Raw genomic sequence first — 24,662 nt, forward strand, 5'->3', positions numbered from 1 at the left:
GGTACTGAATGGACTGACGGATGGAGACTGAATGGACGAAATCGGACAATAACCACGCCTACCTCCCATATAACGGTAATTTTCAGAAAAACGAAAACTGCGATATTTTAGTAACTACTGAAGATAATTCACTCAAAATTGATATTTGCAATGAGTTTTAGACGAAAAATAAGAATATTACAAAATTTTGGCAAATGGGCGTAGCCACGCCCACTTATGGTTACATGTGTATATCTTGGTAACCGCTACACCAATTTCTTCCAAACTTGGCACAGTTGTTGGTCCTGGTACAGCATACCAAATGGCCGAAAATTTCTAAAATCGGACAATAACCACGCCCACATTCCATATAATGATAATTTCGAGAAATACGAAATCCTTGATAAATCAGTAAATATTAAAGCTAATTTATTCAAAATTGATGCTTGCAAAAATTCTTTACCAAAAATACGTTTATGATAAAATTTTGCAAAATGGGCGTGGCACCGCCCACTTATGATCACATCTATGTATCTCGTTAACCGTTCTAGCAATTTGTACCAAACTCGGTATGGTTATTGTGCTTGCCACATAAAAGTAAACCGTTGAAAATTGTTGAAATCGGACTAAAATTACGGCCGCTTTTCATATAACGGTAAATTTCAGAAATGCTTTAAATTTCAATATTTCGAAATTTAAGGATGCTAGTTTACTTTAAATTTATACACCCGCTTATCATGTAGCGGTAGCTTTCGGAAAGGTGAAAAACATATACTTAATACTTGCGCCGGGTATTCAATGTTCAGCTCCGCCCGAACTTAGACTTTCTTACTTGTTTGATTTCAAAATAAAAAAATAGGGGTATACATTTTTTCGATATAGAACAATCCTAGGGGGTGAGAGCATTACAATTCCGAGTTTACTGTTTTTGGACCACCCTAATGTACATACGACAAACACATCATTTAGACATTTAGAAGTACCGCGGAGAAAATGTTATTGTTCTGCCAACACCACCTTGTACAAATTCGACTTGGCTCAAGTAAAACTGCTCTTTGATATCAAGGCGTATTCATATAAAGTGGTTTTACCAGAGCAGCCGATTTCAAGGCGAATTGTACTGATTGTCAAAATGATGTGCTTATGCTTGTCATTGCGCGTATGATTTTTTAGGGTAGTTTTTGTGCTGCCGCTACTGAGGATGATAGCAAGGCGCATTCATATAAGGTAGTGTTACAGGAGCAGTTGAAATTTTCGCCTCGGTGTTTCTGAAAGAAAGACATAAACGTTGCGACCGTTGATTCAACGTGGTGACTTTGTGCTATAAATTGCAACGTTTATGGGCCCGTTAAATGAAGTTCTATGACAGATAAATCTATTTTGATTTTCTGATTTCGCAACGTTAATGGGCATGTTGTATAACGACATTCTATTTAGAGTGAATAGGCCTACGAGGTTACGTAATTTTATGTTTTTATACTCTTGCTACCACATGAATATATCAATTCGTGATAAAAACATATGAATTCGTCTTGGATAGAATACAACGTTGCGCAAAGAGAAGGCGAGTAAGAGGAGATGCCGAACAAAGGAATTTCTCTTCTTTCAACTTAAATAAATGCATTTCGCAAACAAAGCTTCGTCCGTTACTTAACGCCTTCTTTATAAAGAACGGGGCAAATGGTAACTAGTCGCGGCGACTTCGTAGGGATCTATTGATTGCATTATAAACATTTGCCTTTATTAAACATACAAAAGATAATTGTGAGAGTTCACTCCGCTCAGTTACTTCCATTATAACCCGGTCCTAACGATGCTAGAAGGGCGAACTCATGCAAGATGGTTATACCGGATTTTCAATTGAAATTAGAAATGACTCAAAAAATTATAAATCAGTGAAATTAAATGAAATTAATGTTTAATTTCTAGCCTAACCTACATATGTAAGTAACTCAATGCTATGCCATGCCGTACACATATCTTTACACATCAAATTTCGTGAGTACCTGGTACTCACACCTTTTCTAAGAAGTTTCACTTCTATCACGTGTACGGTGCTACACGCGTCTTTTTTTAATTTTGAGTCTTTTTGCAGTTTTTATACAGCTAAGTAGCACATAAATTACGTAACTCACATAGATATATCAATATTACGTTCAATATTTCGTTTAAAATGACAGATTTCCTGCAAATACATTAGAATTTACAAAAGGAATTTCACTATTAATTGAGTACTTTTCTACTACCATTTTCACAATAAGAGATTTCATTCCTCCCCTTTCCCTGTCCTTCGTAAATGCAACCTTTTGTAAGGGAGCGTCAAACCGCGGCTGTCAATAATTATCTAACCTTGTATTATTGAATCATGGGCAGCGACAATCTTGGAAGATGTGAGATTATGGGGGCGGAAGCTGGTCGAGCCGCCTCAGTGTAATTCACCGTGCTGTTCATATCCTCTCCAAGTTGTGCTTGGATACTAAGTTTTACTGCGACATAGCTATCTCAGTCAGCGCGACCATTGTCTGTTGGGTCAAGATCTTCTTTGTCAGCTTGCACAGACAAGGCTTGCTTGAAGTAGGATTCTAGTATTCCTAAACGGCACTGTAACTCGGAGTGACATGACTTATCAACAATCGATTTGATGCGCGAAATGTTGCGCTTTATGTTCGCACGCTTACACGGCATTCGTCCAAAGACATGACTGGCTAACGCGATTGCTTGCTGGGTTGACAAATAAGGGACGGAGCTGACGACAGGTAAGCCGTAGAGCCTGCAGCGACAGCGAAACAAACTCAAAAATAAAGCAGCACAACTGAGACAAATAAATGCAAAGTGCAAAACCCCAGGAGCAGAGCGACGGCAGAGAGCGCAGTAATTTCAGCTGGCAGAGCATACGAATGCAGCGAATGTTCAGCGGCGTACGCGAGCGTAGGCAAAATCAAATCAGAAATGTACCAACAGAAGTTTCCAATGAGCGGTGAATTTTGGTTGTACAGCAGCAACCGAAAAAGTAAGTTGCTCGTCTGACTAACGACAATTGAAAATAGCGAAGTGACGATAATTGTACTCTATGCCAACGGGATCCACGCCTGGAAATGACCTGCCAGCGTTGATGACCGAACAACAGAAACTGTAACCGCAAAACTTTGATGTTCGTACTGCTAACGAAGCACTAATATTCTATGTGGTATTTGGTTATAACCTTTTGTTTAAATCGAGCGTAGATGAGTAGATATATGGACTTATAGGTTTTATTGCACACGTGCCCCACGTTGGGCGCCAAAAATGTTGAACCCAGGAGCGTTTTCCTGGTAACGCATGAAACGAAGGTAGTGGGGGTGTGAAAACTGCGAGTAGTCAGCAAGCAAAGAGTAAACAAGTATAGAGCGAATCTTTTGGGTCACTATAGATCCAAGAATGATAGAATACAAGATTGCGCCGATTGCAGCAGAATTCGTGAGAGTAATTTTGGCGTGACGTCATCGTAGAGTTGACAACTGAGAGCGGCGAGAATGAGGCCGACTAGTGATGTGCTGAATTGTCCCCAATACTCGGTACCCAATACTTAAAAAAGATTTCGGTACCCTATACTTCCTTTTCGGTATCCGATACCGATTATTTACATTAAACCCTCGCCATTATATGCATTTCAGGTTTAGAAAAAACTTTCATTACTAATTTATATGATATCGGCTAAAACACTTGAACTTATCGCCACAGAAAAATATTATTTTATCAGTTTTAACCTTAGTCGATCCAAGGTTCAAGAAAAATACTTTGACGGATGAAGAAGCCTTTCAGGGGAGAGATTCTGTAGCCAGTTAGCGACAAGTTTCGGATCGATATCGCACTTGTTGACTTACAAATATTTGATATCAAACGTCGACAAAACCGATACCGATTCGGAAATTGCCGTTATCAGGTTACAGAATCTGTCCCAGGCCTACAAAAATGATATGGTCCGATTCAGCTGGAACAAAAATGATTCAAACAAGTAAGGGTTTCTCTGTATTATGGCATCGAACCGACATATATACATCTTTCATTTGTATCAGTAAAAAAACTCTATTGGCTCTTACATTCGGGTTTTGTTAGGCGTTTTTTCCATATTTTTGGCCTATGTGCGCTTTTATTCGAAACCTAAATGTTTCGGTACCGAGTATCGAGAGTATTGGGTACTTAAAAGTATTGACTCAGCACATCACTACTGCTATCTTCTCTACTATGACGTCACCAAAACAGCTGACTCTGTCAAAATCACTGAGAGCCGAGTAGCGGTATCGTCATCGGCGCCACCTCTGTATTCTCTCCACCGTGCTATAGATCAGTGGTCGGCAAAAGTTAAACTGTGACTGTGTTGTTGAGAACAAGAGAACTGCTCCGCATGAGCAACCCAGTAGGAAATTACGAGAAGTGAAAAAATTTTTAACTAATCGGTCTTCAATAAAAACATATAAATACATATATTTAACACATATGTACATATATGTGCAGCGATGCACTTTACTATACTATACTATAAAAGTATCATAATCCCAAAAAATCAAAAATCGGGTTAAGTATGCAAGAATGGACATTAGCTATTTCTTATGATGTGTAAGAATTTCATAGCTGTAACGATTACCACTAGCTCACTAGAAAAAAATCAGCCTTATCCTGAGTTTCGCCCGAAACAAATTCACCCGAAAAATGTTCATCCATGCACAGTAAACTCACGGAGACAAATGATAAACCTGAATATGTATTAATTTTTCCTTTGGGAGTATATGTAAATTCAAAATTTTAAAACTGGTTTTCTCGAGTTCTTAGTTTTTTGAGTTGTGAAAATATTGAAGTAAAACTCAAATAAAAAATTTCAAAATTCATTTGTATTCACCCACGTCAAATATTGAAAATTTAAATTCATGTTCATCAAAATTTTCCATATCATTTTGAAATGATAAAAAATGTCTTTTAATCGCATACATATTCCCTTTAACAACCACCCTTTAATTCTTTGAAAAAAAATTAACTTTTTTCATTAAAAAGTCGTTGTATTTCTTCTTCATCAAAATGTTTCCTTATGAAAAGAATCAAAATGTCTTTGAATAGCATACTCTTTATTTTTTAAATGACCTATAACACAAAAGGTATTGCATGTCACCAAAAGCATTTTCAAGCATGCAATATTTCTCGCAAGGCAGTTTTGCATACAAAAAACAAAGCGCTGCAGCCAAACACGATGCAAGAATGATAGAATACAAGATTGCGCCGATTGCAGCAGAATTCGTGAGAGTAATTTTGGCGTGACGTCATCGTAGAGTTGACAACTGAGAGCGGCGAGAATGAGGGCGACTAGTGATGTGCTGAATTGTCCCCAATACTCGGTACCCAATACTTAAAAAAGATTTCGGTACCCTATACTTCCTTTTCGGTATCCGATACCGATTATTTACATTAAACCCTCGCCATTATATGCATTTCAGGTTTAGAAAAAACTTTCATTACTAATTTATATGATATCGGCTAAAACACTTGAACTTATCGCCACAGAAAAATATTATTTTATCAGTTTTAACCTTAGTCGATCCAAGGTTCAAGAAAAATACTTTGACGTATGAAGAAGCCTTTCAGGGGAGAGATTCTGCAGCTAGTTAGCGACAAGTTTCGAATCGATATCGCACTTGTTGACTTACAAATATTTGATATCAAACGTCGACAAAACCGATACCGATTCGAAAATTGTCGTTAACTGGTTACAGAATCTGTCCCAGGCCTACAAAAATGATATCGTCCGATTCAGCTGGAACAAAAATGCTTCAAACAAGTAAGGGTTTCTCTGTATTATGGCATCGAACCGACATATATACATCTTTCATTTGAATCAGTAAAAAAGCTCTATTGGCTCTTACATTCGGGTTTTGTTAGGCGTTTTTTCCATATTTTTGGCCTATGTGCGCTTTTATTCGAAACCTAAATGTTTCGGTACCGAGTATCGAGAGTATTGGGTACTTAAAAGTATTGACTCAGCACATCACTACTGCTGTCTTCTCTACTATGACGTCACCAAAACAGCTGATTCTGTCAAAATCACTGAGAGCCGAGTAGCGGTATCGTCATCGGCGCCACCTCTGTATTCTCTCCACCGTGAACACGATGTTGATTCGTTGCTCTCTTGCTAGGGTTCAATCGATACAAGTAAATACTTTTCATTTGATACCAAGTATTTTTTTACTCGCTACCTTTTTGTTCGGTATCGAGGAAGTATCGAAAAAAAGTACTTGGAAAGACTAATTTCTACTACTTTTATCATTGCCACGGCAACTCAACTAATGACGCCCGTTATTAGAGTTTTCGCGAAAAGTGCGGTCATGTAGTAGAGAAAGTAGAAATCGCTTGTCTGGAAAGCATTTAGAAAAGTTGTTGTTTCTTGACAGTGTGCCCCAAAAGCTATTTTTTCAAAAATATTTTGTGAATGATATACTTATATGAAGTCATATATGTAATTATAACTAATATTGTTCCTCAGCCATGTACCAAAAGAAACATTAAAATTTTTTTTCATAAATAGTTTGTAAATGATGCAGTGCGCTGTATACTTATAGGGGTGACCTTATGGATAAGTGTCGGATTTTTATTTTTATTTTCAAATTAATTTTAGTTACTTTTTTTATAAAAAATATAGTTCATTCCATGATAAAAACATGGCAAGGTAGAACCGTTCTCTCAATTTGTCGGCCATGATTTTTTTTTAAGTTTGCCAACATTTTAAAATCATATAAAAGTGAAAATAAAAATTTAAAATTGTTCGAAATTGTTGTTGCTTGAGATTGAAAATGAAAATGTGTGTGTGTTTGTGAGTAAATTTAAAAATTAAATTGTTTGGAAACGTCAAGAATTTTAAAAGTGACTCTCAGCGGTTCTACCCTACTATATTTTTATCATGGTTCATTCTATGACAAAAACCACGTAAATCCAAGTTTCAAATTTTGGTACAAAAATTAAAAGAAAATCTAAGTTTCACCAAAATTAAACACTTTTTATTCAGAATTATTTACGTTCTTTGATGAAACTTTGTTGATTAGCTTTTAATTTTTGTACAAAGTTTTAAACTTGGATTAACAAGGCTTTTGTTATGGAATGAACTATTTTATTTATAAAATTCGAAACTTATCCATATTGGGTAACCTATACACTCATATGACTGAAAAAATTATAACCAATACTGTTCCTTGGTAATGTACCACAAATATTAATTAATAATTATTTTGTATTCTTACTAAATAACTTAAATATATAGTTTTCTATACCTGTAACTTTATTCGATTTTTATTTGATTTTGACATACAATGTTTTAAACCATGATAAGACGTAATCATACGACCTTTTAGAACAAAAAAGGGAAGTATCTCTCGAAAGATACTGAGTAGCTATCGATACTTTCAGTCTTTTGAGTACAAGTACTCATTAGAGTGATACCTTAGTGATCGATTGAACCCTATCTCTAGCCAACAACTAAACGATAGAGCGTAAGAATACGTGTGAGTTGATTTTCCACAATTATGGTATGAAGCGCCGACCACTGCTATAGATGCACGTACAACGTAGGTTGATGTCCGCAAGAAAGACAAAACGATATATCTCGCCGGAGTGAAGGTTTAGTAGTGATTTATTGAAATATGTTTTACCAAAGTACAAGTCGTAGACAAGGTTCATAGAATAGAAGGTTACGACATGGTGCTGTGAAAAATTTGTTTTCCTCCAATGACGTAGTTGCGAAGTGAGTTCTGATTGGCTGAAATATTTTACGAAGAGGGAGAGTACACAAAACGCAGAAAATATAGTTGCCGTATCACCGGATTTACATGATTCAAGTACTTGAAAGCAATTCTTGCTCATTCTCTTTTGTGTTTTCTATTTGCTTTTACACGTTTCAATTCTGTTGAATTCAAGTTTTTGGTTCTTTAAATGGGAAGCAACGAAAATGCCAAAGGCAAAGCACGAAAGTTGAAACGACTTGACGGTACAGACGCATGTGTACTCGTCCCTTTTCTTCTCACCCCCTCTCTTCCACATGCGAGCAGAATTGAATTCAATACTTGAACTGTGTAAAAGCAGTCTATAGCATATTTTAGGAATCCTAATCAAATGAGCATTTTTGTTATAAAATCGTGGCAAAGCTTATTATAACAACGTAATATGTTATAACTTCACGTGAAACTGGATTAACATAATAATATTCGTATAATAGTGACAAATCAAATGTAAATCGAATGCTTACTGAAATTTTCTGGTGCTTTTATTTATGAAAGTGGGCGGAACGCACTCGCGCATTTTTAAATAAAAAACGTTCGTATTCTACCGCTGTGGTGTAGTGGTAAGCAGTGCGCGCTTTCACTCATCAGCACCTGGGTTCAAGCCCTGGTCAAAGCAACATCGCAAAAAAAATATAGAAAAAGGTTTTTTTCTTAACAGCGGTCGTCCCTCGGCAGGCAATGGCAAACCTCCGAGTGTATTTCTGCCATGAAAAACAGCTTCTCATAAAAATACAATCGCCGTTCGGAGTCGGCGTAAAACTGTAGGTCCCTCCGCTTTGTGTGACAAATCAAGGCGCACGCCACAAGTCGGAGGAGAAGCTCGGCCAAACACTAACAAATGTGTAAGCGCCAATCTATTATTATTATTATTATTCTACCCCCCTTTATCCCCCCTTTTTTCTAGAATTCGCCGTGTATACTAAAATTTTCCCAAATTCTCTTTTCTGTGTTGCCGAAGAAGAGGGGCTGAACATTTTTTTTCAGAGAACACTTTTCGCTAACGAAATTGCAGTTCATCTGTGGACACACGACAAAACGCAAAATTACCTTTTCAGCCTGATTTTTGCAATCAAAAACAGCGCACTTACATTTTACAACGCTTTTATCAACTTGCAATGTGTATATCCAGACCACCATACTATAAATATAGCAAAGACATACAATTAGAAAAACTATAGAGATAGCTGTCGCCTCGCCAGAAGAAGTTAAAAATATGCACTACTGCGGAAATGGACGACACGCCATTTCTTTAAATGAAATTAATTGCTGCTATATGTATGTATGTACATATGTAGGCATATAATAAATGTGAGCAAACAACATTTTGCTTGCATAGTCTTCTGTTCTCTTTTCACTGAAAGTTGAATTATTTTAGTATCTATTCCAAAATTTTATACAGACAAGACTAAAAAGTATAAAATGAATTTAAAAAAAAAACTTTTTAATGTACCACGCTTTTATAAATGGACTAAAATTAGAAAATAGTATTTCTCAGTCCCAAAGAACTTGTTTTGATAACTTTTTATTTAGAAATTTTAGCAAAAGTCATTATAAACAACTTATGAGATTTAAAAAGCGTGCCGACTTGCAACGGGCGTATCACCAGATACCCATCGAACCATGCGATATCCCTAAAACGGCGATAACGACACCCTTTGGGTTATACGAATTTCAGTACATGACGTTTGGGCTAAGAAATGCCGCCCAAACGTTTCAAAGGCATATTCACGAAGTTCTACGTGGCATCGACTTTGCGTTTGCTGACAGCGATGACATTTTGGTCGCCTCCTCGTCTATGGAAGAACACGAAAACCATCTGCGAACGGTATTCGGGCGCCTTCGCCAACACAATTTAACAATTAATGTTGATAAATGTCAATTAGCAAAAGCTCAAATAAATTTTTTGGGACATACAATAATAAGCGCAGGACTTAAACCGCCAGAAGAAAAAGTAGCGATAATTCGAGATTTTCAACAGCCGACTACAGCCCGAGAGCTTCAAAAATTCTTGGGTATGATAAATTTCTACCGAACTTTTCTACGCAATGCTACGATGAATCAAAGCAAGCTGAATCACTAATCGACGGCAATAAAAGAAACGATGCGACACTCATAAAATAGACGAGCGATGCCGTCGAAGCGTTCAAGGCATGCTACGCTTTTAAAATACTTGGCCCCAAACGCCCCGTTGGCGCTTAGCGTTGACGCTTCAAACGAGGCAGTTGGAGCCGTTTTGCATCAAATAGTGAACAACGAAGTCCAACCGTTGGGATTTTATTCAAAACGGTTAACTAGCGCCAAAAAAATTATTGACCCTACGACAGCAAGCTCACTGCAGTTTAACTGGCAGTTAAGCATTTCGTGCATACCCCCGAAGGCAGAGAGTTTGTGGTGTTGACAGACCACAAGCCTCTAATATATGAATGGTGACAGGTAATAAGATCAACGGAAATAAGGTCAATTGACTTTATTTCCCACCCTGGTGCGAAATAAAGTCAATTGACATTATTACCTTTTTAAAAACGAAATAAAATCTATTGACATTATTTCTCTTTCAAACATTAAATTTGCTTAGCTTCGCGGCGGCCCGCGTCAGCGCGCCACACCGCGCGCGCCGCGCTCGCGTCCCGCGTACCCCGCGTGACCGGCGCGCACACCACGTCACGCTACGCCGCGGCCCCCCGGCCCCCTTCCCCGTTTCCCGCCGTGCTGTATCGCAGGTAGATTTAGTTTTTTTATACATTGAAATAAAATTTTTATATATTTTAAACATCGAGGGCTTATATNTCCCGCGTACCCCGCGTGACCGGCGCGCACACCACGTCACGCTACGCCGCGGCCCCCCGGCCCCCTTCCCCGTTTCCCGCCGTGCTGTATCGCAGGTAGATTTAGTTTTTTTATACATTGAAATAAAATTTTTATATATTTTAAACATCGAGGGCTTATATTCAATAATACCCTCTATCTGCACACTTTTCACAAAGATTAGATTCTGATATAAAAATCCACCTAAGCGTTAACCGTCATCAGTGATATTAATGCTACCTTATATAACGACAGGTAATAAGTCCCAGATGGTTTCTAGAATCACAAATTAGTATTTGTGCAAATTGCAGATAGAGGGTATTAATGAATTCAAGCCCTCGATATTTCAAATTTTTATATTTGTAAGTTATTAGAAACAGGGATGCCAACTTGGCTCAAACCGTGCCATTTGTCCTTATTTTACTTCAAATGGCACTTTTGTAAAAAAAATGTGCGTGCACTTCTTTTTCTCAACTAAAATTTTGTAATTTATAAACTGGTTTGTCTTATTTTATCATTAAACTTTTGTTTGGAAAATGTAGCTTTATTTTATTGCTAAATGTGAATGATTAAAAGGAATGCCACCTTTTTTGGCACTTTTATTTTTCTATTTGGCACATTTTGGCACTTTTTTATCCTCAGTATTGCACCTCATAACTAAAGATAGTTGGCAGGCCTGATTGGAAGATTTCTGCTGTGTTTTGGGGCAACAACTTGTCTGCAGTAAAAAAGCATATAATTTGTGTTTCAAAAGTGTGTGAAAACCAATCTATTAACTTATATGATCTCGGTTCCGATATTAAATAATCAATAATTGTTTATACTCGCATTTTGGCACATTGGCTCGTTGAATGTGCCATCTAGTGTCGTCATTCTCCTTAGCTGCTTTTAAATGATGTCGTCACAAATTGCTGGCGTAGACATGAATATAGTGTAAGAAAATTGTTTTTCTATAATTGTTTCCTTATAGAAAGGTTGGTTTCTTTTCCACCTTAGCCATTCCGAATTCGTTCAAAATATGCTAATTTAAAACACAGAATTCTTTCAGTGTTCCTCCGGGGTTTTTGGACATGGACTGTTTCATCAATTTAATAGTGTTCGCTTTATTTTTGTGGAAACGAAAAATGTTTTGCAAGTTATGGATCATTTCTACACTCTTTCTTCAAATATTTCTCGTATTCCAGCTGTGCGCAGGCGTTTAGTTTTTCGCATCGTGTTTTTACATATTCGTAATTTAAATTTTTTTTAATATAATCAATTGGTGGTAGTTCATGATTGTGTGTGGATTAATATCACAACACTGAGGATTTGGCAAAAGCCTTTTTCATCTATTAAAAAACAACACTTACGGGGCAATGTTTATTGTAAGAACAACATTTTTTTCTATGAATCGACATACTTTAAGCATTGTTGACGCTATTTCCATTTGAATGAGGAAATAGCGTCAATGACTTTATTTCCAAATTTTTGTTGACTTTATTTCGCTTTTGAAAAGGTAATAATGTCAATTGACTTTATTTCGCACCAGGGTGGGAAATAAAGTCAATTGACCTTATTTCCCTTGACCTTATTACGTGTCACCATATGAATTTGTTCAAAAAAGCGAAAAAGCGTCACCGCGGCGCGTACACCAGCTTGACTTTATAAGTAAACTTACCAACGACATAAGGCACATGCCAGGTAAATATAACAATATAGCTGATTTACTCTCCCGCATACAAACTGTCATCACCCGGCATTCTGCTGATTTTAATGCCATTTCTGCAGCACAGAAGAACGACAGCGAGCTTCAAGCACTTTTAGACGCAGAAGGAGAAAAGAACACACTACTACTAAAAAAGTTTGTTATTCCAGATTCAACGTCATCGATTTATTGTGACATTGTACATGATATCCTTCGCCTGTACGTACCCAAACCTTGTCGTCAGCAGGTAATCGCTGCGCTGCATAATTTAGCGCACCCAGGCGTAAAGGCAACACAAAAGTTAGTAGCACAACGACACATTTGGCCAGGAATGGCGAAGGACGTTGCGAGTTTCGTGCGCTGCTGTATGCCCTGCCAAAAGGTGAAAGTTCACCGCCACAGTAACGCACCTCTACACACCTATGTACCACCGAGCAAGCGTTTTGAGCACATTAACCTTGATATCGTCGGGCCGCTGCCAACTTCTCGAGGCAACCGCTATTGCTTGACGTGCATCGACCGTTTTTCGAGGTGGCCGGTAGCGATCCCGCTAGCAGAAATCACAGCAGAATGCGTCGCCTTTGGTCTCGTTAGTGGATGGATTGCTAAATATGGTGTGCCGCTGCGTATAACAACTGACTTAGGCCGGCAGTTCGAATCGGCGCTCTTTAAAGAACTCACACAAATGCTTGGCGTAAAGCACTTGCGGACGACAGCGTATCACCCCCAGTCCAACGGCGTTATTGAGCGCTGGCATCGAACATTAAAATCAGCCATCAAGTGCTACGCTTCGAACGATTGGAGTTTCGTTCTACCACTGGTGCTACTCGGGTTGCGCTCCACGACAAAAGAAGACATAGGTGCCAGCGCAACAGATGTGGTATCCGGTGCGCCAATCAGATTACCGGGCGAGCTTTTACAGTCATCAACTCGTAGCACCAGCGAAGTGGAGTTTGCTGAAAAGTTGCGCACGGCAATGCAAGCGCTGCGACCTGCGCCTACGTCACATCACATCACACCAGCAACTTTTGTGCAGACCGAGTTTAAGGAAGCAGCATTCGTTTTTGTACGCGTAGATCGCGTAAAATCACCGCTGGAAGCATCCTACGAAGGTCCATTTGAGGTGGTTGAGCGTGGTGAAAAATACTACAAGATAAAGATGTTTCACTGAACGGTCAACATTGCGATTGACAGATTGAAAGCGGCTTTCTCTGCGACAGCGACCAATTACAAACACCCCCAGCGATAGCGAATGAGCGAACAAAATAAAAAGAAGATAACACGAGCGGCGTTGCCACCGGCTCAAACTCGCCTGTATTACCAGCAGACAGCAATGCGAAAACAACGAGGTCCGGTAGAATAGTGCGGTTGCCAGTACGATTTCGATAGCTTCGCCACTAGCGGGGGAGTATTGTGGCGTTCACAACACTAAATGTTCTTGCTTAAGTTCTTAAAGTTCATATTCCCTTAGTTTAAGTTTAATACAACATACTCTTCAAAGCAACCCTGTTAGTAATCTCCAATAACTGTTTCTAAAAAGTGTGTATAGCTAAGTTCTAGATTAGTCTACAAAAAAGAAGTGACTAGTGCAAAAATAAATATTGAATTCGTTTTGGGTTAAATAAGCTTTTTCTTGGCGCTCGCGGTAAAATACCACAATATCACTTGCGAATTCTCTTTGGCCTTATTAGCCATAAAAGGTGTAATCCAATTTGCCTATTTACAATTTTAAATTTGTCAAACTCTTATAATTTGAAATAACACACTTTTTTTAGGAATTTAACTATTCTAAATACTAAGTTTGATAAATCTTAAAACAGATTGGAGAAACCAGGTACTAGCAGTGTAAGTCAATATACATATGTTAGAAAATTTTCGATGGTATCGAATATCTTGTACTATCACTATCGAAACTATCGAATGTATACATTATTGACAGTTTTCCAAATCTACCTCCTCAAACATAGGCCAAGAATAGTAGCGCTGTGATACCATATGGAATACTAATCCCTTTCGATGTCATCAGCTTTATCGATGGTCTTATTTTCACCTGTGAGATCTCTGCCGAGCGTGCGTAATATTCTTCTATGATCTTGCTACTTAAGCATTAGTCCGATGTACCACATAAGCCAATAAAAGTCCTTGTAAGGTAACTCCAGATCACATATGGGTGTTTTCAATTATAGGAGGGCCAAGAATCCTCGCAGTTCCACAGGATGAAAAGTTTTCCGGTACATTGGCTAAATGAGTCGTGTGATCTCTTGAATATCGTTGATTGATATACTTACCATGTTCCTTCTTGGACGGATGTGGTCGAACCTTTCCTTGTCAATTCCGCACTTTTACAATTCGTTTTAATATTTATGAACTGGTTTCTTTGAGTCTTACTCCTGTAATAACGGCCGCACGCCCAATTTCATCGTGCAAGTAGCTTACATTTTGAATTTGAACGAAATCGTTTCATAAATACGACTTTTCCATCATGCTGGTAGTATACCTTGTGAATTTGAAATAAATCGGTTCATAAGTACGATTTTTACAAATAACTCCAGCGCCACCTAGCGGGTACATTTTGCGCATACGTATTTCTCATCATGAAGTAGCACACGGTTTTAATTTGAATGAAATGGATTGATAAATAAGATTTTTATAAATAACTCGACCCCGGCGCCATCTATCGAGTTTTCAAGTACCCTATAATAGGATCATATACGCAAGGTATAATCTCTGAAAATCCGGCCCCGCACAGACTGGCTTCCACATTTATATATAGAGATTAAAGTGCAAGCCCCTTAGGTTATCCAAAAATTGTCACATTTCAAATCGGTGAAGCAGGTGACAAAATTTTAGCGTTTAAATATTTTCTTGACTCATTCTCAACGCTTCTATATATAATTGCTCAGTCATACGACTTAGTAAGGGCGATCTGGAGCAACTACAGAATTGGGTTATATATCAAATTAAAGTGAAAGCTCCATAGGTTATCTAAAAATTGTCAGATTCAAAATCGGTGAAGTAGGTGCTAAAATATAAGCGTTTAAACATTTTATTGACTCATTCTCAACGTATCTATATATAATCGCTCAGTTGTACGACTTAGATAGGGCGATCTGGAGTATCTACAGAATTGAGTTATATATCAAATTAAAGTGAAAGCTCCACAGAAATGGTCAGATTTCAGATCGGTGAAATAGGTGAAAAAATATAAGCGTTTACACATTTTCTTGACTCATTCTAGGTATAATTGCTCAGTCATACGACTTAGTTAGGGCGGTCTGGAGCAGCTATAGAACTGGTCAGATTTCAAATCGGTGAAATATTTAGGTGAATAAATATAAGCGTTTAAACATTTTCTGGACTCATTCGCAACGCTTCTATATATAATCGCTCAGTTATACGACTTAGTTAGGGCAATCTGGAGTAGCTACAGAATTGAGTTATATATCAAATTAAAGCGAAAGCTCCACTGGTTATCCAGAAATGGTCAGATTTCAGATCGGTGAAATAAGTGAAAAAATATAAGCGTTTACACATTTTCTTGACTCATTCTAGGTATAATTGCTCAGTCATACGACTTAGTTAGGGCGGTCTGGAGCAGCTATAGAACTGGTCAGATTTCAAATCGGTGAAATATTTAGGTGAATAAATATAAGCGTTTAAACATTTTCTGGACTCATTCGCAACGCTTCTATATATAATCGCTCAGTTATACGACTTAGTTAGGGCAATCTGGAGTAGCTACAGAATTGAGTTATATATCAAATTAAAGCGAAAGCTCCACTGGTTATCCAGAAATGGTCAGATTTCAGATCGGTGAAATAAGTGAAAAAATATAAGCGTTTACACATTTTCTTGACTCATTCTAGGTATAATTGCTCAGTCATACGACTTAGTTAGGGCGGTCTGGAGCAGCTATAGAACTGGTCAGATTTCAAATCGGTGAAATATTTAGGTGAAAAAATATAAGCGTTTAAACGTTTTCTTGACTCATTCTCAACGCTTCTATATATAACTGCTCAGACATACGGCTTAGTTAGGACGATCTGGAGTAGCTGCAGAATTGGGTTATATATAAAATTAAAGTGCAAGCTCAATAGGTTATCCAGGAATGGTCAGATTTCAAATCGGTGAAATATCTAGGTGAAAAAATTAAGCGTTTAACAGTTTCTTGACTCATTCTCAACGCTTCTATATATAATCGCTCAGTTATACGACTGAGTTAGGGCAATCTGGAGTAGCTAAAGAATTGAGTTATATATCAAATTAAAGCGAAAGCTCCATAGGTGCCGCATCCGTCAAATTAACTGTACACGTTGAGTGCCAATTGCAGACTGATATTTGCATTTTATTTCTTTTCTTTCCTTTTAATGTTATTCGTTATACACTATACGTTCGGTGACCATCCGTTCTGTTTTTTGCAGGACCGTACTGTTATTTAAAGGTCTATCCTGCGAAGTTTTTCAAAACAGAAAACCCCCAAAATGTACTGATTTTTTCCAAGTGTCCTGCCTTTTTCCCGCATTTTCTTCGATATTTTAAAATTAACTTTTCCTTATCGAAATAAAAGCAGTGCCGATAACTAATTGATAACTACATAAGGGTAAGCTGGTTTTGAAGGTTCCACTAGTCAATGCGTTCTAAATATTGTACGGTTATGGACAATGGATGACGAGAAATTGAAAACCAGCATCAAATATATCGATAACACTGTTCTACAAATTTTGTGGTAATCGCTTAAGAAAAAAAATATTTTCCAAACCATTTTTCCTTTCAAACAACCGCTTTCGTAATTTTTTTGAAAAACGTGTTTTTGGTACATTTCGAACCTATTCGTCAATATCTCATGAAAAAATTATCCAATCAACATAAGCGACCTACAGTCCTCTTACAAAAATATATTACTTTGCCGATTTCGATGAAAATTATTAGTGTTACAAGCGACCAAAATCGAAAAATTGAAATTTCAATCATTTTCTTTTTACAGTAAATGAAAATCTGATGAGAAATGTAGATGTAACGGAACACTATCTGCTCAAAAAATATATATTTTTGCAAAGAGCCCATCAATACCTTTCGAACTGTTGGTCGTTTCATGAGATCTTGAGGAATAAGTGAAAAAGTACTAAAAATACGTTTTTCGAACAAATCTCGAAAACACTTCTAAGTTTGCCTAAAAAATTTACTTTACAGAGGTTCATATTTCGTGTAAAGTAATACGTAATATGGCTTATTATAATTTTGTAAATATTCATTACTAAAAGATTAATACCAATGAAGCATATGTGATTTATTTTTAATTGATTATGTTTAATGCTTATACACTCTTCGTTATTTGAATAGCGCATCCTTTTAATACTTCGTAGCACAGTTTTCCTTTTGTTTGTTTAATATTTATTAACTTTTTATAAAAATATAGCATATTCTACGTTCACATCCCATTTAAAAAATTTTTTAAAATTAAAAAAAAAGAAGCCTAGGGGCGACATTTTTTTGTTGACGGTGCTGCGCATTTTCTTCCATACAAAAATTTTGTTAAGCATACTTTGTATGGTAGAAAATCAAAAGAAGGGTGCGCTATTCAATTGACGAGGAATGTATATATGTAGTATATTTTTGTTATTTTTATACTACGCAATTATATGTAGGTAAATTTTTTTGAAAAATTGTCCTGCATTTTCAAAATATATTTATGGCTATACGTCATCTCTTAGCTACTACAATAAAGTGTATTTATTGATATAAGTTTTAATTTCAATTACTTTTACTTAATACTAGGTCTATACTACAGTTTTTGTTGTTCTGATTAATTCAATTTAATGCGCTTCATATCTCATATACAAACTACATACATACAGAGTATGCTACAATTATTGGAATTTTTCCTACTCTCAATTCATTTCTAGTTTTGCTTCAATTCTTAAATTCTCTACTTTTTATGATTTTTCGTATCCTCTCAGAACGGCGCAAGAGAACCTCTTTCGATGCTTGTCGTGGTTGCTCAGTTGCCGTTTGCGTTCTCTGGTCAGTGATCGGACTTAGTAAAAATTCTGTGTGGTAGATTTAGAAAAAATGTGGTAGATCTCAGGTTTCGGATCAAACTTTTTACAAAAATTTAACAAAAATCTGCACGGTTTCACCTTAACTGAAAAACTTTTAATTCGAGTCTCTAGAAAAAACTTTTAACTTGGGTTTTGCCAATTTTAACAATCCTCAAGTAAAAGTAAACAACGCGTTAAAAACTTTAGATGCGCTGTAATGTGCTAATTTTCACAAAAATTTCCGATTTTTTACGTTTTCCTTATTAGTTCTTTTTATAAGGCATATATTTTGCAATTTAAACCAAGAAAATTACGTGTCCCGACGAAAAATTTGATATTGAGAAATTGAGAAAATTCATTGCTTGACAGTTTCTTTTCTCTTCCCATTCGGCTTTGTTTTCTTTTACTTGAGAAATCTCATCGTCGCCGGGAATGCGAAATCTTGTATACTCTCATTCTTGTTATTAGGGACACGAGCTTCGAAGTTTTTGCCATTCGATACCGATACTTTTTACTCGAAAGTTTTCAAACGATATTTTTTGTAATCGAGTACCAGAACCCTTGTATCGTATCGAATCGTAAATGTACATGACAAAGTTAATGTGAATAATGATATATTTGTATGACAAATCATTAGAAACTAAAATCAAAATTTCAAAATTTAAAACTCTGGGAATTGGGCAAGACTATTTGTATAAAACATTTTGTAGTAATATTTGAAATATTTAAAATTAGTTTTCCGAATTCCAAAATGCAAATCTTTGTCCTTACTAAAATATCTATTGAAGTTTTGTTGTTAATATTGTTTTTAAACATTCCATTTCTTGCAAATCTATGTCGTACTATAACCTTTCTTACTTTGGAATTTATATGTAAAGCAATATGGATATATTTTGAGCTTTAAAGCGCAGAAATGTGAACTATCTTAGATTGGTATGTGATGTACTTATTAAAGTGCAAAGTGTTAATTCTTTAATAGAAAATGACACCAATATTCAGATTTAATTTTTTAAATTTTGTCTCGATATTTGGAATATCGAGTCTTTTTATTACGATATTTTTATAGCCCGATATTTTTACAGCGATACTGTAAATGAGTACTATATCGATACTTTCGATTCGATGTCGTGTCCCTACTTGTTATCACATAGTGTTTACTGTTGGACAATTTTTGCTCTTAAAATTAAAAAAATAAGGAAAACCATGTGGAGCTAAATTATAACTACTAAAAAATGCGAATATGTGGTAGATTTCAGACCTTGTGTGGTAGATGTGGTGGATGCTCCAAAAAGTGGTAGATCTACCACAATGTGGTAGAAGTCCGATCACTGTCTCTGGTATATCCCAGTAGCATCTTCCCCTTTCGTTTCTTCTATCTGGTGTTCTCGGATTGGTTGACTCAACAGATTCTGAAAAACTTGTCTCCTGTCTTCTCTCTGGATCATTGTTTGTTTTTACTGCCGACCACCAACAGCTCGCATTTGGTCTACGTGACGCTTCCAATAGCGTCCATGGTTTAATTTTTACAACGCTTTTATCAACTTGCAATGTTGTATGCCTAATGTGACCAACTATTTCATAGCTCAAAGAAGTACAGGCTAGGTTGGATAAAGTTAACGCCGCGAGTTGATTATGAAATTTCGAATCCGGCTAATTTTCGATCCCTGAGAGCTCAGTGTTTGTTCAGAATTGCTAGCAAAAATGCTTCCATCTTAGTCTCGCGAAGGTTGGACAGTCTAAAAGTGTGGAGATTCACTTCATCTTCCTCTTGACAACTGACACAAAATGATCAGTCGAAATTCTTAGTCTCATCGCATGAATACCAACTGCACAATGGCCTGTCATAACACCCATCACTAGCCCTTGAGAGGTAACGTGTTCTAAAGTGCCCTATAAAAACATTTGCTGTAGCAGAGAAAAGTTTTCTTTCCGGTTTACCTTAGCCCAATAGCAGTTCGTGCTGCGACAATTCTGTCTGCAATATCCTCAGGTGCTGAGATCAACATATTTTTGTTAAGCGCCAGTGTAGGTTCCTCATGCTCCGCTAATTCATGTTTTACAAGTGTAGTCTTCTCTAGTAAGTACCACAAGACAGGGGCTCCTTGAAACAATATAGGCTTAATCTGGTTTTCTAGAGCTAATGAATTAATTTCGGCGACTGACCCCACCTTTTACCGATAGCTCCCCTACAGAAGTACAAGGCAGCCGACACCTTTCCTACCCTTTCCTCAATATTAGAATTCTACGACAGCTGCCGTTCATTGCCAACCTAGTTACCTGGTTCAGGTAACCTTGAGGCAGATCGAAAGGTAGTCAGATCAAAAAAGGTGTAAATCGTCCCTTAACCTAAAAATCCCCATCGTCTAGAAGGTGGTTTACAACCGCAATCTAGAGTAAGGGAGAGCGGTAGATAAGCCTTATTAAGTAGGTTTAAACGCGGAATTGTTAATGGTTTGAACGAATTTATCGCCCAGGCCAAGTGACGATCATCCAGATGATCGGAGAAGTACAAAATATCGGAAAGAAGTACATTTGACTGTACTTCGAAGTACGAAGTACAAGAGCGAAAAAAGAAATACTGTACTTTCGAAAGAAGTATGATTGGTCACATTATGTATGCCCAGTCCACCATATACTATAAATATAGCAGAGGTATTTATGGCAAACCTAGTCTAGATCTCAACCTCGTCGTAGGTATCATATCAAAGACAGTTAGAAAAACTCTAGAGATAGATGTCGCCTCGCCAGAAGAGGTTAAAAATATGCACTACATACGCTACAGCGGAAATGGACGACACGCCATTTCTTTAAATGAAATTAATTGCTGCTATATGTATGTATGTACATATGTAGGCATATACTAAATGTGAGCAAACAACATTCTCTTTTCACTGCAAGTTGAATTATTTTAGTATCTATTGCAAAATTTTATACGACAAGACTAAAAGTATAAAATAAATTTAAAAAAAAAACACTTTTAATGTACCAGCTTTTATAAATGGATAAAATTAGAAAATAATGTTTCTCAGTCCCATAGAACTTGTTTTGATAACTTTTGATTTTGAAATTTTACAAAAGTCATTATAAACAATTTATGAGATTGAAAATGAAAAGCGTGGGGCGCATGTAATAGGACTGATTTGAAATTGAAGAGTAATATATGTATGTCTGTGGGTATATTAATAACGACCGCTTAAAATCGATCTCAAATTTGTACTTACGTTGTAGAAATTTTAGGTCTATATTATGTATGTAGTTTGAATATTGTCAATTAAATCTATACTTTGTATTGCATGCGCTCCGCGTTTTTAAACGCTTTTATCAACTTGCAATGTTGTATGTCCAGACCGCTTTGAATGTTGTATGTCCAGACCACCATTTATACTAGCTGCATTTTTCTGTAAGCGAGCGACAAAAGAACGCTCACCTCGGGTAAAATTTCCTTTTAGCTACTTAAGCAACCCTGTTGGTAGCTGGCAAGAAAATGTAATTAGTTTAACGGGATTTAGATACAAAAACCAATTTAAATGAGTAATTATGGAGGTATTTGCGTAATATATATACTCTTTTACACTTTCCCCAGAGAACGTAAATTTATAGAGAAGGTCCAAGAACTGGAATGCACATTTTTCGAGCCAACTGAACAAGCGAAGCGCATTTTAAGAGCGACAAATATTTGAAATACTTAACAGCGAAAGCAAAAACAAAGCAGAAAAGAAGAATATTAACAGAGCTAAATCTCACGAGAGCGTTTGGAATGTTAATTAAATATGAATATTGATGATTTTTTGAGTGTTTGATTTTTTTGTGAAAATAATTGTTTTAGTAAAAAAATTAAATTAATTTTGGTGATTTATACAAGAACATGAAATTAAATCGAAAATATTATATAACATTTTCCGATTTTTGTGACATTTTATTAATGATTGCAAATAGAAAACTCGCATAAGTGTTTGTGTTTTTTGTGAAAACATTTTGTGATAAAAAATCCCTTTTCCCGGTGATTTTTACAAATACCGTGAAAATAAATCGAAAATGTTATATACATTTTGATTTTTGTAATATTTTGTTAGATTTTCAATTATGAAACTTATTGGTATTAGATTTTTTTTGTAAATAGAGGTTTTATGGGAAAAATAATTTCTTCTTGGTGATTTGTACACACAACGTTAAAATAAATCGAAAATTTATATAACATTTTCCAATTTTTGTGTTATTTTCAAGTAAAAACCTGTGGCATTGGATAAAAAAAAACAGTGAAAAGAATTATTTTCCTTTTTTTTGAGAGATCTACAAAACTAAGTCGAAAGTCCATATAAATTTTTTCCATATTTACGATATTTATGGAAATAATTCAGTTCTTAATTATTTTCGACTTGGAAATTTTTTTAAGAATCTAAAAATCTGATATTACAGATACTAGGCTAAAAATCTGATAACGTCGATTTTCCCAGCAATTCGTAAAGATCTAGCTAATCTAAACCGAAACTATTGGGGAAATTTTTCAATATTTAAGGAAATAAGTCAGTTTTCAAAATTTCTAATAAAGTCGTGTAAGTTGCCATTGGATGGGTGGCAGCTTCCTACTCATGTGCATATTTGTCCCCCACATTGTCATTTATATATCTAATTAATTACTAAACCTAAATTTATAAAGCACATATTTGTAAACTTCATTTCATTACCTATTTCTGCTACCCAATTTTCAATTTGCATTCAGAAAGACAAACAAATGAAAATGAAGTATGTATGCATTTATAAATGTACATACTGTACAACATATCACGATTGTCTGCTTTCGTCTTCCCCTCGCCGCTTACATCATACGAATTATTAAATTTCTGCGAATCGCCCCCAGATTGGCACGTGCGCGAAACCATTAACCCTACGTTCACGAAATATTTAGATTTTCGCTCACTTTGCATTTAATAAGGCAATACTTGTACATTTTGTATGGAGAATAATAATAATTAATTTAAAGTTCTACATGTAACCATGTTCTCGACGATACATGTAACTTTCATGAAGATTAAACATAAAAAGCGTTGTAAAATAGTGTGTTATTAACAGCTGGAACCAAAAAAACTATGTCCGCTGAAATGGGTTAAAACAAACTGGAATTGACATTTTTTACACGCATACATGCATACATCATATACACATGTACAGTGGAGTAGCACTACTTGGACATGCATTGATTGTACTATAATGTGTTTGAATCTTTATGGTACTGGAAGATTTGCTTACGGATGAAAAACATTAACTCGCGTGATTATGTAAATATTTTTTATAAACGCTTTGAAGTATAGAAAATTTTAATATTAAAAAATAAATAAAATCAATTTTTTGTATATATATAAATGGTGTTCAAGGCACATTGACCCACCTGTACAAAAACCGTGGCGTCATGAACAAAAATTTTACAATTTCGGACCGAAAAATTGAAAACGAGCTAGGTTGCCACGTTACAATCTGTGAACTTCCGATAAAACCAAATATTTTTGTGATTTTAGAAGTTTTGATTTTATTAAAAAATGTATGTATTTTCCTGCAGAAAACGTACACTTTTATTTAATGTTTATTAAAATTACATCTCAAAAACTAGTTAATGATGAAATATTGATATGGAACATAGAAATAGAGTGTTTTGCCAAAAATTACCAAAAATTTCCAAAATTCGAGATAACTTATTTTACTGGATATAGAGAAATAGTTGCCACTTTTCACTTGGCTGGCCAAGATTTCTTCTTTTTAAGAATTTAGAATTTTTGTGTCGGATTGAAAAAGTGGCGCTTGATGGAGATGAATTTGCGGGGAGATGTACAGCGGTTATTTTTATGAATAAATTTACTTGGCCTTGAGAAATACGCGCATGCGGTTAGTCCCCTTTCAGGCACGTCAAGTCTTGCTTTCAAGTCTGCTCGTTCGCTGGCGAAAGAGGTGGGAAGAGAGGGGAAGAGTACAGATACCACCGTACCGTCCATTCGTTTCAAGTTTTCTTGTTCTCTTTAGATCTTTTCGTTGCTTCCCATTTAAAGATCCAAGGACTTGAATTCAATTAAACTTGACGCGTGTGGAAGCAAAGAGAAAACACAAAAGAGAATGCGATAAAAATTGCTTTCAAGAATTGACGTGTCTGAAAGGGGACTTATGAAAGAAATAGTTATTGTTGTTGTATTTGAGTATGCATGTAATTATGTGCATATGTATGTATGCTGCCGTGAGTTGTAAATACCCTGCAGTACGGGGGAGTGACTACAGGACTGCTGAATCGGTAGCTACCTAATAAACACCGTCAATTACCGACCGACTACTTGCAGTGTATTCCATCGATTACTTTTACAAGGCAATGTCCTAGGC

At 36.2% G+C, this 24,662-nt stretch overlaps 1 protein-coding gene across 1 annotated transcript in view; it reads right to left on the reverse strand.

The window, feature by feature from the left end:
- Positions 1-13,881: 13,881 nt before the first annotated feature.
- The window catches only part of LOC108366783 (uncharacterized protein K02A2.6-like), an 18,435-nt gene continuing 7,654 nt past the window's right edge, over positions 13,882-24,662 (reverse strand). The window contains exon 2 of the mRNA XM_017621254.1: positions 13,882-13,980. Coding sequence (XP_017476743.1) covers positions 13,882-13,980 — 99 coding nt within the window. The remainder of the gene's footprint in view (positions 13,981-24,662) is intronic.

This window comes from Rhagoletis zephyria, unplaced genomic scaffold (assembly GCF_001687245.7).
Source record: "Rhagoletis zephyria isolate East Lansing unplaced genomic scaffold, Rhagoletis_zephyria_1.1 Rzeph_scaffold_02399, whole genome shotgun sequence".
In the NCBI taxonomy this organism is placed as follows: Eukaryota; Metazoa; Arthropoda; class Insecta; order Diptera; family Tephritidae; genus Rhagoletis; species Rhagoletis zephyria.